The 13,985-nt window shown below is 38.2% G+C and overlaps 1 protein-coding gene across 1 annotated transcript in view; it reads right to left on the bottom strand.

Annotated features, from left to right (window-relative positions):
- Positions 1-13,985, bottom strand: part of cep104 (centrosomal protein 104) — a 38,086-nt gene that overhangs the window by 3,788 nt on the left and 20,313 nt on the right. Inside the window, exons 13-21 of the mRNA XM_059333187.1 lie at positions 13,729-13,905; positions 10,457-10,657; positions 9,479-9,574; positions 9,144-9,222; positions 8,097-8,169; positions 7,762-7,870; positions 7,488-7,626; positions 5,060-5,127; positions 1,544-1,631 (exon numbers count right to left, since the gene is read on the bottom strand). Coding sequence (XP_059189170.1) covers positions 1,544-1,631; positions 5,060-5,127; positions 7,488-7,626; positions 7,762-7,870; positions 8,097-8,169; positions 9,144-9,222; positions 9,479-9,574; positions 10,457-10,657; positions 13,729-13,905 — 1,030 coding nt within the window. The remainder of the gene's footprint in view (positions 1-1,543; positions 1,632-5,059; positions 5,128-7,487; positions 7,627-7,761; positions 7,871-8,096; positions 8,170-9,143; positions 9,223-9,478; positions 9,575-10,456; positions 10,658-13,728; positions 13,906-13,985) is intronic.

The raw sequence follows: 13,985 nt of genomic DNA, 5'->3' as shown, positions 1-13,985 counted from the left end.
AAACACATGCTCACTACCAGTGTTGAAAGTAACTTAGTACATTTACTCAAGTACTGTACTTAAGTACAATTTTGAAGTACTTGTACTTTACTTGAGTATTTCCACATTTGTAACTTTATACTTCGACTTCACTACATTTTGAGGCAAATATTGTACTTTTTACTCCACTACATTTGGCTGCCAGCTTTAGTTACTTATCAGGTTGAGATTTAACATAAAAACATGATTAATTTAAAGACATGAGACATTTTTAAAGTTAAACCTCATAACAGTAGTTAAAGTAGTTAAAATTAGCCCTATTTTTACAATATCAAAACACTGTTTACATAAATGCATCAGTACAAATAATCTAATAATAAATTTGGAATATATAAAACAATCTGAGTGGGAAAGAGTACTTTTGAAACTTATTGTACATTTTGGTGCTGATACTTTTGTACATTTACTTAAGTACGTTTTAAATGCAGGACTTTTACTTTGTCATTAGTCATTTCACAGTGTAATATAAGTACTTTTACTGAAGTAAGGGATCTGAATACTTTTTCCACCACTGCTTACTACTATTCTACCAGGTAGTACACAAAGTATATGAAATTGGTTGCACATTGACAAACAACAACATTAAAATGCTATTATATACATTCTTAAGTTATAAAAACAGAATAATATAATATTCTTGATATACTTTGAAGGGAACCCTTCTGCAAAATGAGTACTTTAAATACTTTATGTGCATTTTGTTAATAATATTTATGCACTTTTATTTAAGTAACATTTTGAATTTGGAACTTTTACTTGTAATTGAATATTTTCAGACTGTGGTATTTCGGTCTTTGCTTAAGTCCAGTCTCAGTAATATTTCCACCATTGATGAACTGTCTACCCGCACAAGTCAAGATGTCCCCTGTGAAAACATGATGAGAGTGCAGAAGAACAAACCATGACACCATGTTGTTTTAGTAAAGACAACTAAAGAAGACAATGATGCCCAATGATGCAAAACTCATGTGGTTTTGTCTTTGCATCCCCGCATGTATGGGTATGTAATTGTATCAATTATCACTACTATATAGACCCAAAATGAAAAAGAGCAGGTGACATTATGAATAGTATAATACTTCTAATATATGCAGCAGTGGCCCTGCAGTGTGAGTGGGTTGCCAAGCCCAACGGTCACTTTGGCATCTAGGTGGTTATTACAGTAATGTAAGACATCCCTCAGCAAAATTATGGGCACCTTAAGTAATACAACCCTACTTACCTGTACAAAAAGCTACTGTAGGTGAATGTTTCAAACTACTTACCACCATGACCATGATTGCAAAATATCACTCAAAAATGAATACACCAACATCCACTACACTAGGCTCCAAATTTAATATGTCACTATTTTTATGTGCCTTATTCTGTGCTCTGAGGAAGGAAAACCATATTTGAAAAAGCTGCAACATGAAATTTTACCAACAAGCATGGGCACTCTGTACAGCTTTCATGGTGAGCGTTAGGGAGGCGGGTGTAAGCAGAGGGGGTATGAATGCTTTACCTTGTGCTGGCTGGGTTCTCTGGGACACCGCAGTCCTGCGTGAGTTTTGTTTACAGCCCTCCCTGCCCATGAGGTGAGCCTTCCAGGCCTGGAACAGGGACAAAGTAGCTCAGTGAGTTCGTTCCTCTCCCAGATACTTTCTCGACCGGGACAACCATGGGTGACTGTAGGCCCAGTCAAAGCCAGAATGGCTGCCCTCCCTCCCACTAACACTGCAGTCTTTCATTGGGTCAACACTGACAGCTCTGGCAGTGAGAGTGTGACTTTCTGTGCCTTTTTTTTCTTTATTCATTTCTGAGGGTGTGAGAAATGGGCGACTTCAAGTTGTGAATCAGATTCTGAATGAGAACACAAATTAGTCATAACTAAGGATGCATTATATAATCTCAATATCTCTCTTATATCTTAATGCTATTAGTTTCACCTGTGCTTTTACTGCTACGAGTCAAATTGTCTGCTGTGAAAAAGGCAGAAATAATGCAAATAAATCAAATAATGAAGGTAAATACTGCTGCACTGCTCTATAATTTGACTTTTTAGCATGTTATACAACTGGCAACGCCCCAATCAGTGATGTTACAACAGGTGTTTTCCATCAGCTAAATGTCTGCGTAGTATTGACCATGATATTTGAGCAAGCTTTGGTTGAATGCAGGTAAACAGTCCGTGTAGAGAGCAAACGAGGCGGAACGCCTCGGGAACCCATCCGTTATCATTTGACAACAATTTAGTTTTTATTTAATCTCTCTGCATTCATATGCAGGTATGTGTTGATAGAGATTACTCTGGATCTAAAACACACAAAATGGGGCGCCCCGGTGGCACACCTGGTAGAGCGCGTACCATAGAGGCACCGTCCTCGTGAGCAGGCGGCTCGGGTTCGAATCCGACTCGGAGCCCTTTCCCGCATGTCTTCCCCTCTGTCTCCCCCTTTCACTCTGTTTCTCACTATCAATAAAGCCTTGAAAATGGCCAAAAAAAAAATATATAAAAAAAAAACACACAAAAATGTATCAATGAAGTTACTAATCAGACTGTAAACAATGATCAGCAAATTGAAGACACACACAAATACATTTATATATAATGTTCATATTATTATATTGTTATTTTTGTTGTTGTCATTATAACTTGTTGTTGATGTTATACATATGTTTTTCTATTATCAGTTTATTACTTTCTTATAACTATGAAATTTTAGGTGGCTTTAAATAAGCCCATCTGGGTTTTCTGCTCCTCCCTGCACTTTACACTATTTGTTATCTTTGTCATTTTATGTAATTCTAACTGTGCAAATAAATAAACCTAAACCTAAGAGGAAGTCTTCTTGCTACATCAGAACCCCAAAAATATTGGACATTGCCCCTAGATGTTAAATCGTCGTCACACCAATAGCTGCAGGATTCAGAAATTGTCATGGCAACCATAGTTATTGTATGATCTAAATGAGACTATCTTCCTTTAGTGATTTGTAGGGATTGCAACAACACAACTCAAACTAAGGTTTTTACAACCAATGTGGATTCTTGTTTAAGAGTTTGTCCAGAAGTTTCAATTCCTAAATGCTGCTGCAAGCTAGGAGGGTCAGGACAGGTGCTTGTCAGAAGGAATCTTGTATCTCTTGTGGTTCCTTGAAGGACAAGTTGCATGATTCATTAGATCCCTCAATGGCAGACACGTAACGGAAGACAACTGACAGGCCACGCTGTTGTTACATCTTTAAGTGGGGGCAGAGGATCGTGTACATTGTGTATCTATTGTAAACTTCCATCAAACAAAAAGTGGACACACAAAAAGGATTAGTAATGGATGAACTCAAAGAGCTGAAATATGAGCACTGTTTGCTTTTGAAAAAGGTAAGAATGAGCGACTTTCCCTGTGGTTATATTATATAATATCCAACATAAGGGTTCCATTCAGTGAACGCTATCAGTGAGTTAGAGTTACTCATCTTTAATCATATTTCCTTGTTGGCAAATCTGTTGATTATCTGTTACAGATTAAACTTAAAATTGCTGCTGGAGTCAAAAAAAACTGAACCTGTGCAATTTGCAGTGTTTAGGATTAGTATCAAAAGAACTTCATTAAATTAAACCACTCTAACTACAAAAAAAGATTTAGGCTTTCAAAAATATATATCAAAATATGTATTAACGGCTCATCAGGACATTTTTGTCACTACTTTTCCTCAAACTCATAGGAATGTGAAGAATGTAATGGTATCTATTTCTACTTGAGATGAATGAAACAGCCCATTAAGAACAAAGGCTTCACCTCCTTTGAAGTCTTTAAAGGCCAACAATAGCGGTGTTTTACCACAACACCTGTTTGCTCCACCTCAAGCCTAATATTAGATGTTTGTCCAGTTTCGGTGTTGATATAAAGGAGGGAAAAAAGAAAAGGTCCCTAAGTGAAGTTCAGGCCCACGTTCTATGAAAACCTTAGAAAAGTTCTGTATAAGAGTAGAAGTAGATTTTCTTCTTTTAAAAAATAAATGATAAAATAGTATAGCAGAACTGTTGTGCAAAAATACAACATTTTTGATCAAGTTGATGAAACACAAGACACATGTTGTACTTTTCAAATGTTGCAATAAAGAAATGTGAAATAGGCCGTGTGTCCATCTGGTTTGATGCATAAAAAGGACACAGTGTAGTTTCGTCAGAAGTTGGCATTTTAGGCTACATGGCTGTAATCAATGTGTCGAAGAAAACTGAACACAAAATATTCAACTTGGGCATCTAACTCATCTATGATAGAAAAATAAGGTCTTCAGGGATTGTTTCAGTTGGGCTTTAAGTTTTAATTGTGTTAACTGTCGTGCTTCATGCTGCCTGTGGCAAACACAAATGAATATACAGTCATGGAAAAAATGATTAGACCATTGTTTTCTTCAATTTCTTGTTCATTTTAATGCCTGGTACAACTAAAGGTACATTTGTTTGGACAAATAAGAGTTTTCTTGATCATGATTTTGGTTTTTATCAAGAAAACCATGGAAAATGGATAGATATCAGCTCTTAAATTAAAATCTTATGAGCTATTTTTGTTGTTATCATTATATTTGTCTAAACAAATGTTCCTTTGTACCAGGCATTACACAGTCACCCGTAAAGTTGGAATAATTTTCTTTACAGACACAATCCTCTGTTAATTGTGGTTTCAATTTTATTGTGGTATGTTTGGAAGAGATTGATTAATAAAGTTTTGAGAAGATATACACTTTATCTGTCAAGAATAAATCACATTGTCGTAATCATTTCATGGAAAGAAGTTAAAGAAAATTTTATTCCAACTTTATGGGCGATTGTGTATAGTCCAGGGCATTTCAAAATTTTATGCAACACATCAACTCTTTTTGAGACGAAGACAAAAAACACCTGCAGTGAGCATAAATACATTTTTTTAATACACCTGAGGATGTTTTATCAAATTTTACCGTTTCGATACTGTAAGTGAGAAAAACAAAACTTGTACAGTTTGTCCCTAATGTGATTTGCATGTACAGAATCTCACCTTCTCTCCAGGCATGAAGTTGTTGTGACACAAAGGACAGTGGTTGGAGCCTTTACCCAAGATGGGGGCTGAAACAGAAATACGACACCTTTAAGCCACCTGTTATACAATTACAGAAAAGGTCCCTTGAACATGCCAGAGAAAATGATAAAATTACACCACTGGAGGAGAACACTTTTAAATACAATACACCTTTGAGGCATGGGAACATTGGGGTGAACACAATCTATCCACCCACGCAATTCAAGTTTCTGTAAACTCACTTAAAACCAACAGAGGTAAGAGAGACTTGAAGGTTATTGTTAAACAAAAGGCGCACTGGTGTCAATTATCTGTGGAGACATATGGCTGGTAATGGAGGCAAAAAAAGAAGATCCAGTAAAAAAAGCTGACCTCAGCTTTCAGACAGTAAATACTGGTAGCAGGGCTTGGTAGTTTAAAATATAGACACTATCACTATGGAAAATCACTGACCTTTGATTTCTTAAAGGCTCAGTGGTGCATATTATTCATGTCTTATAAGAGCTTGAATGTGGCCATGGATCTACCTGTCAAGAGACTATTCAATAAATGAAGCCAAATATAATAAAAGTGATGGAGATCTCAGCTGCTGGGTGCTACACCAAGGTCAGCTTAAGAAATCCAGATTGTGAAGAACCAAGATAAAAAATAAGGAAGAGAAATATATGAACAAAGGTGTGTTAATCCATGTGAGGCTGGTGAGTGTTTCAGGAAATGCACTTTTCGGAAACATGAGTAATGGTTAATCTAACACGGTAAACTTCCGTGAGCTTTGTGAGAAAAAGAGATTGAGCTTTGAGGTCAAAATTGAGGCCAAATTGCTCTGAGAAACATTGTCAGGTGTACAGTAGATGAGGTAAATCACATCAAGCATGGATAATATCAAGTAGCCAGAACTGTTGGTAAGTAACGCTAAAGTTGGTTTATAGAAGCAAAAACAAAGAGTAGCCTCACAACCATGTAAATAAATTACAGTATTGGAACTGTGTTGTGGAACTACCTATTTCTTACTGACTGAGTTTAATTTTTCAAGTCAGATATGCAGCATCTGATGTACTATACGACCATAAATGACACAAAGAGAAGGTACTGTTTTGACAGAGCTAATCTTTTTTAGAAAAAAGGAGAGCTGCAAGGTCACACTATCCATTTTGGCTAACTTAACTCACTCTTAACTTCTCCACACAACAGGCATGATTTGGAGTCAATGACGCTTTAAATATCCTTTGAATAATCTTTAACTTTTTGTCAAGTTAGCAAATAAGCTTCCTTTCGGTTAGCAAGTCAGATTGTTTAACAGGCTATTGTGGCAGGTTAATTCTAGCACCGGTTAGATTACCAACTAGCCTCACAAGTAGTTACTTCACTAACTTTCCACCAAATGCAGGACTTGTAGCATGTAATAGGCAAATTAAAGGGCAATAGAGCAGAACAAGGATCTTAACATACAATAAAAGTTATAACATACTTTTTTTCAGCCATATAGTGTAATCCTTTTGAATGGCCTTTCTAATGAGGTGACCACAGTCACTTAATGTAGACCACATTGAAGGCATCCCCCACCCCGCCCCCCTCAAAACAAGCAAGATGTGCAGCTGGCTGCAGCACAGGCTTTCTGGTCTCTTGGTATCTGGTTGACTTGTCTATTTAAATTCAGCCCACAACATCAAATTAAAGTCAGAAATAACAAATGTTTACCACAGGGACATTGTGAACACTTTCTGCTAATGTCACAGCCTTGCTTGGAGATTTGAGTCCCAATGTGTCTTGTGTAACTGTTACTAAAATCTGAGTTGGCAAATTCTGAAAGTCACTAATACGGCAATAAGATATGTTAGACTGGCAATGCATTTGCATAGATCAAATGCATGTCTGGATAAGGCTCATCTCTTCTGTGGTTCTCATTTATTGAGTTAAAATTTGACTATGACTTCTCACCATAGATTTTGGCACACATTTCCTGTGGATTGATTAATGCACCCTCCAATATTAAGTTGTTAATATACAAGTTTATGGAGACTGTTTCCCTTTGCGGCAGAAGATGCAACAGTAAATCAATATTTGGGTACTTTAGTAATTTTGGTATTATTTAGTAGTTTTGGTTAAGAAATGTGTCACTGGCATATCAAGTAACAGTTTTTCCAGTCAATTTTTGTAACATATAAAATTACTCATCCCGGAAGTCTGGATGGTCCAGTACCATATGGAATATCCACAATTCTGGCTTGTGACTTTTGATGCATGTGATATTTCTATCACGCTTTCTGTGTCTATACTGTCACAATCCAATAAAGGCAAAAAGATATATCAAAGAAGAGAGAAAATTCACTCTTTTCAAACAAAGTATGCAGTTTTCATGACATAGAGCATTTTCCAACAGCATGAAAGAGCAAGACTGAGAACTCACGGTTGCAGGCGGGACCCTGGACATGGCGAGTCAGCTCTTCGGTGGCCACGGCCTCCGAGCAGCGTGGGCACTGGCTGAACTTGGACATGCTTTCACATTCACCCAGTAGGTGCTCTGTGAGGCTGGCTATCTCGACTACCTGTGAACACAATGGAGAACAGTACACAAGGTCTTCAACCTTAAATATGGTGGCGAGGATTCAATAGCTGGGCAGGTGTCCTTCTTCCAAGAGGACAAAAGACACACCAAAACTGATTAAGATGTAACAGTCTACCTGTCTACATTCCTCGCAGCGTCTCAGCATAGGACAGTGTTTCCAGTAGTGAAGGTCCAATCCATCCTCTGTGAATGACTCATCCTTTTTACCGCAGAAAATACAGAGGCTGAAAGATCAGATCAGACTGCAGATCAGGTCATACCCCTTAGTACAGTGAATAAAAAGTTGAATGTACACCTGAGCAGGAAAAAATGGACTGTGTGAAAACTGCACAAAAAACAATAAACCTGTGGAAATTTGGACTAGGTTAAAACACTATACACATTTTTTTTGTTGCATATTTCCATTATTCCAGTATTTTTTTAAGGTCTCAACTGAGTTGAGTCACTTACTTGTCCAGATAGTCGATAGATCGTTGGACTTCTATATTGTCTGTTTCCTTGTTCTGCTGCACTTTTGTGACAGCTGGAAATTAACAAGACAGTATCTGTTACTTGTCACGACTGCACTAATTGGAGGCCACCCTTTAAAATATCAACCCAATGAGAACATGCACTGTATAATGGAAATAAATAATATAAACTTCACAAAACTGAAAAATGAAGAGATTGAGTCAACTTATGCCAGAGTTGTAAGGTGCATACTATTTTAAAATGGCGATGTTATTCTGCACATTTACATGTTTTCTGTAAATATAAGTAAGCTAGGGAGGGACTTATCGCAGGATAAGATATCAAAATTTTTTTCTTTCTCCAGGACAACCACTGAGTATACCAACAAAATTACTTTTTTTTGTCATTGTTGGGCCAATCAGCACAAACATGTACGTGATAAAAAGAAAAACTTGATCTGTATATCTAAGCCTTGATATCTGGATGAAAGGTAATTCCCTCGAATACTACAGTCCAAACACTAAACTAGTAATACAAAATGTTTACAATTGTAATTGGCAAAATGTTCCTTGTTGCTACGTCTTCTGTTACGTGGTTTAAAGGTTTTTGGTAGAAATGCCTGGCAGCGTTTGTGTCATGCTTTAGATATTGTTACATTTAAGTAGCTTTTCCTTCTGTCATTCACATGCTAAGACGTGCACCATATTTGGAGTTCAAGTGGTTAAACTCTCTAGAGAACTGTTGCTGGGTAACTGACAACAAAGTAGACGTGGGGTTTTTTTGCATTTCAATGCCATGCTGAAGAGACAAAAAAGAAAGAGGACAAAGGCGTCTAACCACCGTGGGCTCCCCAATTTATGTTACAAGTCGTGACCTCAGAGGTACCTTCTGATTTTCTGTTTGCACGCATCACATTGGCCCCATATTGTCATTTTGTCAGTGGTGATGAACAGTATATAAGGATGTTTTCTACTAAAGACTATCTTTAATGTTATGTGGAAGAATGATGCTTTTTATCTGCTTCTTTCTGGTCAAATGTCTACGTACAGGTTTTGCCAGCTTTCTGGGATTCTTTAGGTGCTTCCTTCTTAGGCATTTGTCCTTGGGTGCTTTCTTCCCCTCTCTCCTTTACAAGCAAACCGGCAGAGAGAAATGAATAAATGTCAGAAAGGACAGACCTAAAAAGAAAGAACGATCTACACAACTTTAACAGTGAGTTCAGAGATAGACAGTTGTGGATATCTGGTTGAGATATAATGTACAGTGCTGTTTTTCATGCAAATAACAAACCATAGAATGGAACAAATAATAAATACAGACATAAATACAAATTATCAACATAACAAGAAGTGATACCACAGACTGATGACAGCTCCACCTACTGTGATCTCCTTCAAAGCAGCCAGCTGCTCCTGAAGAGAGTGGATCTCCTCCTTCTCTTTCTGCCCATCCTGCTGACCACTTCCCTTCTTCAAAGACTGGGTAAAAAAGAAAATAATATGCAATCAGCCTCATAGTCACCGTCAGTTTTTCAGCTATAATTTCCTCATAATTTGCTTTCTTTTCTTTTCTCTTTGTCTAGTTATTATCATCTCAACATCACAGACCTTTTTTGCTCACCACACCAGCTTTCATTTACGTTTTTCCTTCTTTAAAACAGCTTGAAACTTTACAGACTCTTGGGGCCATTTAGTAATAGGTTCCTCATAATGCCAGTAACAAATTAAACTTGGTCACTGTGTGAGTCACTAACTTTACGGGAAGACAAGATCACACCTTGTCAGCTTTTGGGTCATAAGCTTCACACAGCTTTAAGCTACCCTTAATAAAAAAGTCTGTCAGGTTTGAAATCTTACAGTTCAGTTGGTGATGACGTGAAGGATCTGAAAGAAACCCTTATACCATCAATACATACATGCATGGATCTGCCATGGGTAATTCATTTAACCAGATGAGTAAAAGACTGACAGCCTGTGCCGTCTTTGCCAAAGAAAGGAGCGGAGGCAGTTAGCGGTCTGTGCAACATGAGACTCTGACTGTTACCGTCAGCTTAGAAAAATAGAAAGACATGACGTCATGCAGTCTCCTCTTAGAGGCTCAACTCTCTGAGAGGGTGCTCCCATCTGCCATGTCTGACAGTTTCACTGTCCATCTACCACCTGCTCCTCCCTGACTACAATCTGTTTGAAAAAAAAAAATAACAGTGTGAACACGCCCACAGCCTGGCAGTTTGATAAAAATATATTTAACACAAAGATATTAAAAAAAACTATAAATATATTAAAAAAGTGTTGAACTAGAAAAATTAGATTTTAGATATTTCTGTCTTTGAAAAGAAACAACTTTAAAACATTTCTTGCCTGGGTGTCAACCAGCTTTCCATCAATCTTGGCAAAGCCATCAAAGAGGGTTTTGTAGAGGAAGTTCCTCCGTGCTGCAGCATCGTTGGGTGGAAGGTAGCTGAGAACAGCAGCTCTGTGCTGCTGGTACATGGATAAGATGATACGCACTGCCAGCTCACGGACCGCTGATGTGTTGTGCTCCAAAGCTGCTGTACAGAACTGACAGAGGAACACATGGCTCTCTATTAACACATGCCCAAGTCAGAATTTTGACTGGATGTTACTGTTCCAACATGTTAGGCAGTTTCAACCTCGGTTTGACTACTGAACCGAGACACCTCTATTGGAAAAAAGGAAGATATTTCTGCTGTTGATTATTGTTCATTATTTGGAACTGAAAGCAAGATTTAACTCTGAATAAATAATGATGTTAAAAGAAAATTGTCTACACACCTTGAAATTGTTAGTTGCAATTGGGAATCATAAACATAAGCACATCACCATCAGTACCAATAAAGCTTATTGAATTGAACTGAAGCCAATGTAATGCAGTAATTATCTACAGTCATGGAAAAAATGATTAGACCACCCTTGTTTTCCTCAGTTTCTTGTTCATGTTAATGCCTGGTACAACTAAAGGTTTGGACCAATATAATAATAACCACAAAAATAGCTCATAAGAGTTTAATTTAAGAGCTGATATCTAGCCATTTCCTATGGTTTTCTTGATAATGATTTTGGTTTGGTTTAAAACCAGCTCTTAAAGTACATTTTGATGCTGGTACATTTTTACTTTAACCTCAGTAAGTTTTGAATTTTGTGCAGTGTGGTATTAGTACTTCTACTTAAGTAAGGGACCTAAATACTTTTTCCACCACTGACAACAACTGCACTGAAACATCTTTTTGTTTATATTTTTTTCTAATTCTTTCATCACTATTGTGTTTATATGTTGCTTTAATGCATATAGACTTGTGTAAGGCAGTTTAAATTGCTGTGCGTTTGAAAGGGGCCATACAATTGCTTTGATTTATGTCCAGTATGGCAGGGAAACAAGGTAGGCCACAGAAAATATTCAATGCCTTTATCAGATAACAGTCAAAGCTTGGTGAAACAACATTTTCAGTCTAGCTTCATGTACCAAACAGAAGCATTGTTGAGGAAGTCCTTTGAGTGAAATGCACATTATGACGTAAAGAGAGCCCATTATGTGACATTATCTGTGTGTAGAGAGCCCGAAACACAATGGCAACCTTGCCAAAGGAGAACATTAACATCCAGAAGTAAACTGTGCACAAAGGCCAACCATCCCTCGTTCGACCGGCTCAGGGACAGCTTGCCATTATTCTCTGTTGTCTCTGCTGACCACTTCTCATTTTAATTACAGGAAATTCAATCACCCCCTTTTTTTCACTCTGGCTCCCGCCTCTGAGTAGATCACCCAGGTAACAGCAGAGGGAAAAGGAAAAAATTCTCAAAATATATCTGGGCTAACACTGTAGACAGAGCTAGCCACAAGATCTAAAAAGAGGTTTTAGCTGTGAATTTAAGGATTCAGTCATTTACAAGATATCCTCTGCCTGTTGTGCAACTTCTTGGTTTGTGTTTGGGTCTGGGCTACTACCACCAAACTAAAGGCATGTTGATGGTATTTTGTTTATACACAGGTGGAATTGTTATGGTTAAATCTGTTGAGACGTGCATACATTTTCTTTCAAATTCTGAAGATAAGATTTTACGATGTGTGTCATGTATCTGTCTCTATGTACGCCATCAGAGAACTGTTTGCCTGCTTGAGGTGCTTCGCTGTCTTCGGGAGGAGGACAGCTATCACAATAAAGTTTATTGCAGGACCTTCTGTACCTTTTAATTAAAAGATAATGCTTGCTGCTTGTTATGGCCTATCAGGTATCTCAACAGATCATCAAAGCAAAATCAATTATTTCACAATCTATTCATTGTTGAAACTTAGCCTCAGCCTAAACCTGGTGTCTGTTACATGTTTCCCATCAAGCTGTTGAAAACCATGAGAAAATACAAGCTGTGGAATAAAGCACAGCCCTCCTGTCACGTCTCAATCCAGACTGGAAATGTTTCCCAGGCAAACATGAGAGGCAGCCAACACAAAGGGGACAGGCGCTGAGCAAGCATGCACAAACATGCAAACACAGGCCACCCAATGCCACCTGTGTGGCTTTGGCTTTAGAAAGGCAGAGAAACTAAGTGGACAAACCTAACAATTTGCTTTCACTGATAAAAGATGTGCAGAGTCAAAAGGAGGGCTGAGTGAAGGGGGATGGGTGGAGGAGCGGTCGTAAAGTAGAGAGGGGAGGACGGGACGGCTTGTTGTCCCGGCCGGCCTGGTCAACAGTGGGATACTTTGCTCATATATTAGGTCACTGCTGGAAACCAGAGGACTGCAGGGGACACAAAGTGGATGCCATTGGTGACAACATTGACTCAGCTGACTGAAGCTTACTGACAGCATGTTTGGGTAAAGTGAATGGCCACAAAAAGCCAGGCAGGGACTGCTCCCCTTTCAGTTAGTCACACTGTAATTACTAAACCATATGTAACGGAAAATCAGCTTGTTGGAGGCCGTCTTTTAAAGTGAAATATTACAGGCATTGTACTCTATGTATCTCTATACAGTACATGTGCTGTCATGCTATGGAGGTTATGTCTGAATTGCTATTACCAGATTGGAAAGAGTTTGAAACTCAGCCAAAAAAAACAGCAGTAGCTCTAGTATAGAAATCTGTGACGATCAATGCCTACAGGCGCATATTCTTTGCTCCTGCTTTAAATGCATTTCTGAGATGTTACCAGTATAAAGAAAAAAATGTTCCAGTGTTTCAAAGAGTACAGTTGCCTACAGCTGCTGTAGTTTAAGTTTTTTCCCCTCAATATAACAGAATAGTTAACAGTCGCAACAGGATTTTGTTGGTATTGTTTTCCTACAGTAGGGGGAACCACCACAGAAGTGGGTTTGGGTACTTTGCCAGGTGTTTATATGTCTGTAGGCACATTTTGTTAACAAGATAGTATCACAACCGTGCAAAATGCATTCACAAAACTTGTATGTACTTGAATGTGTAGTTGAGATCAAAATAAAGGCGTTTGAAGATTGGTGTGGTTCAAGCAAGTGGGAAGAAGACGCTGGATTTTTTGTGGTCAGACTGTCTGCATTTGGTTTCTGATGCAAACAAAAGGTTGATTTCCCAAGATGACAAGATAAATCACTGGGGATCTTGAGATAACAGCTAATTAACTTTATTTAGGTCTTTTACCGTCATGACATTGTCCAGGGTGAAACCAGAGTTCTCTGTGCCCAGTTCAGCAAGTAGCTTCTCGAGCAGCTCGGCCCGACTCTGAGCCAGACGAGATGGAAAGTTGGATTTGAAGGGCTTCACCAGCTCACCAGGGATTATTTGCAGGGCACGTACATCCTTCAAAACAGCAATTTCCTAAAAGAAGGACATGAGAAAGAAACAATAATTTCTACATTTACAGTGTCAAAAGTCAAAGCTGTATGCCCAAACAAAAC

The sequence above is a fragment of the Centropristis striata genome, chromosome 5 (assembly GCF_030273125.1).
Source record: "Centropristis striata isolate RG_2023a ecotype Rhode Island chromosome 5, C.striata_1.0, whole genome shotgun sequence".
Taxonomy (NCBI): domain Eukaryota; kingdom Metazoa; phylum Chordata; class Actinopteri; order Perciformes; family Serranidae; genus Centropristis; species Centropristis striata.
Note: the sequence above shows the minus strand (reverse complement) of the source record. Positions and strands in the feature narration are given on the sequence as shown.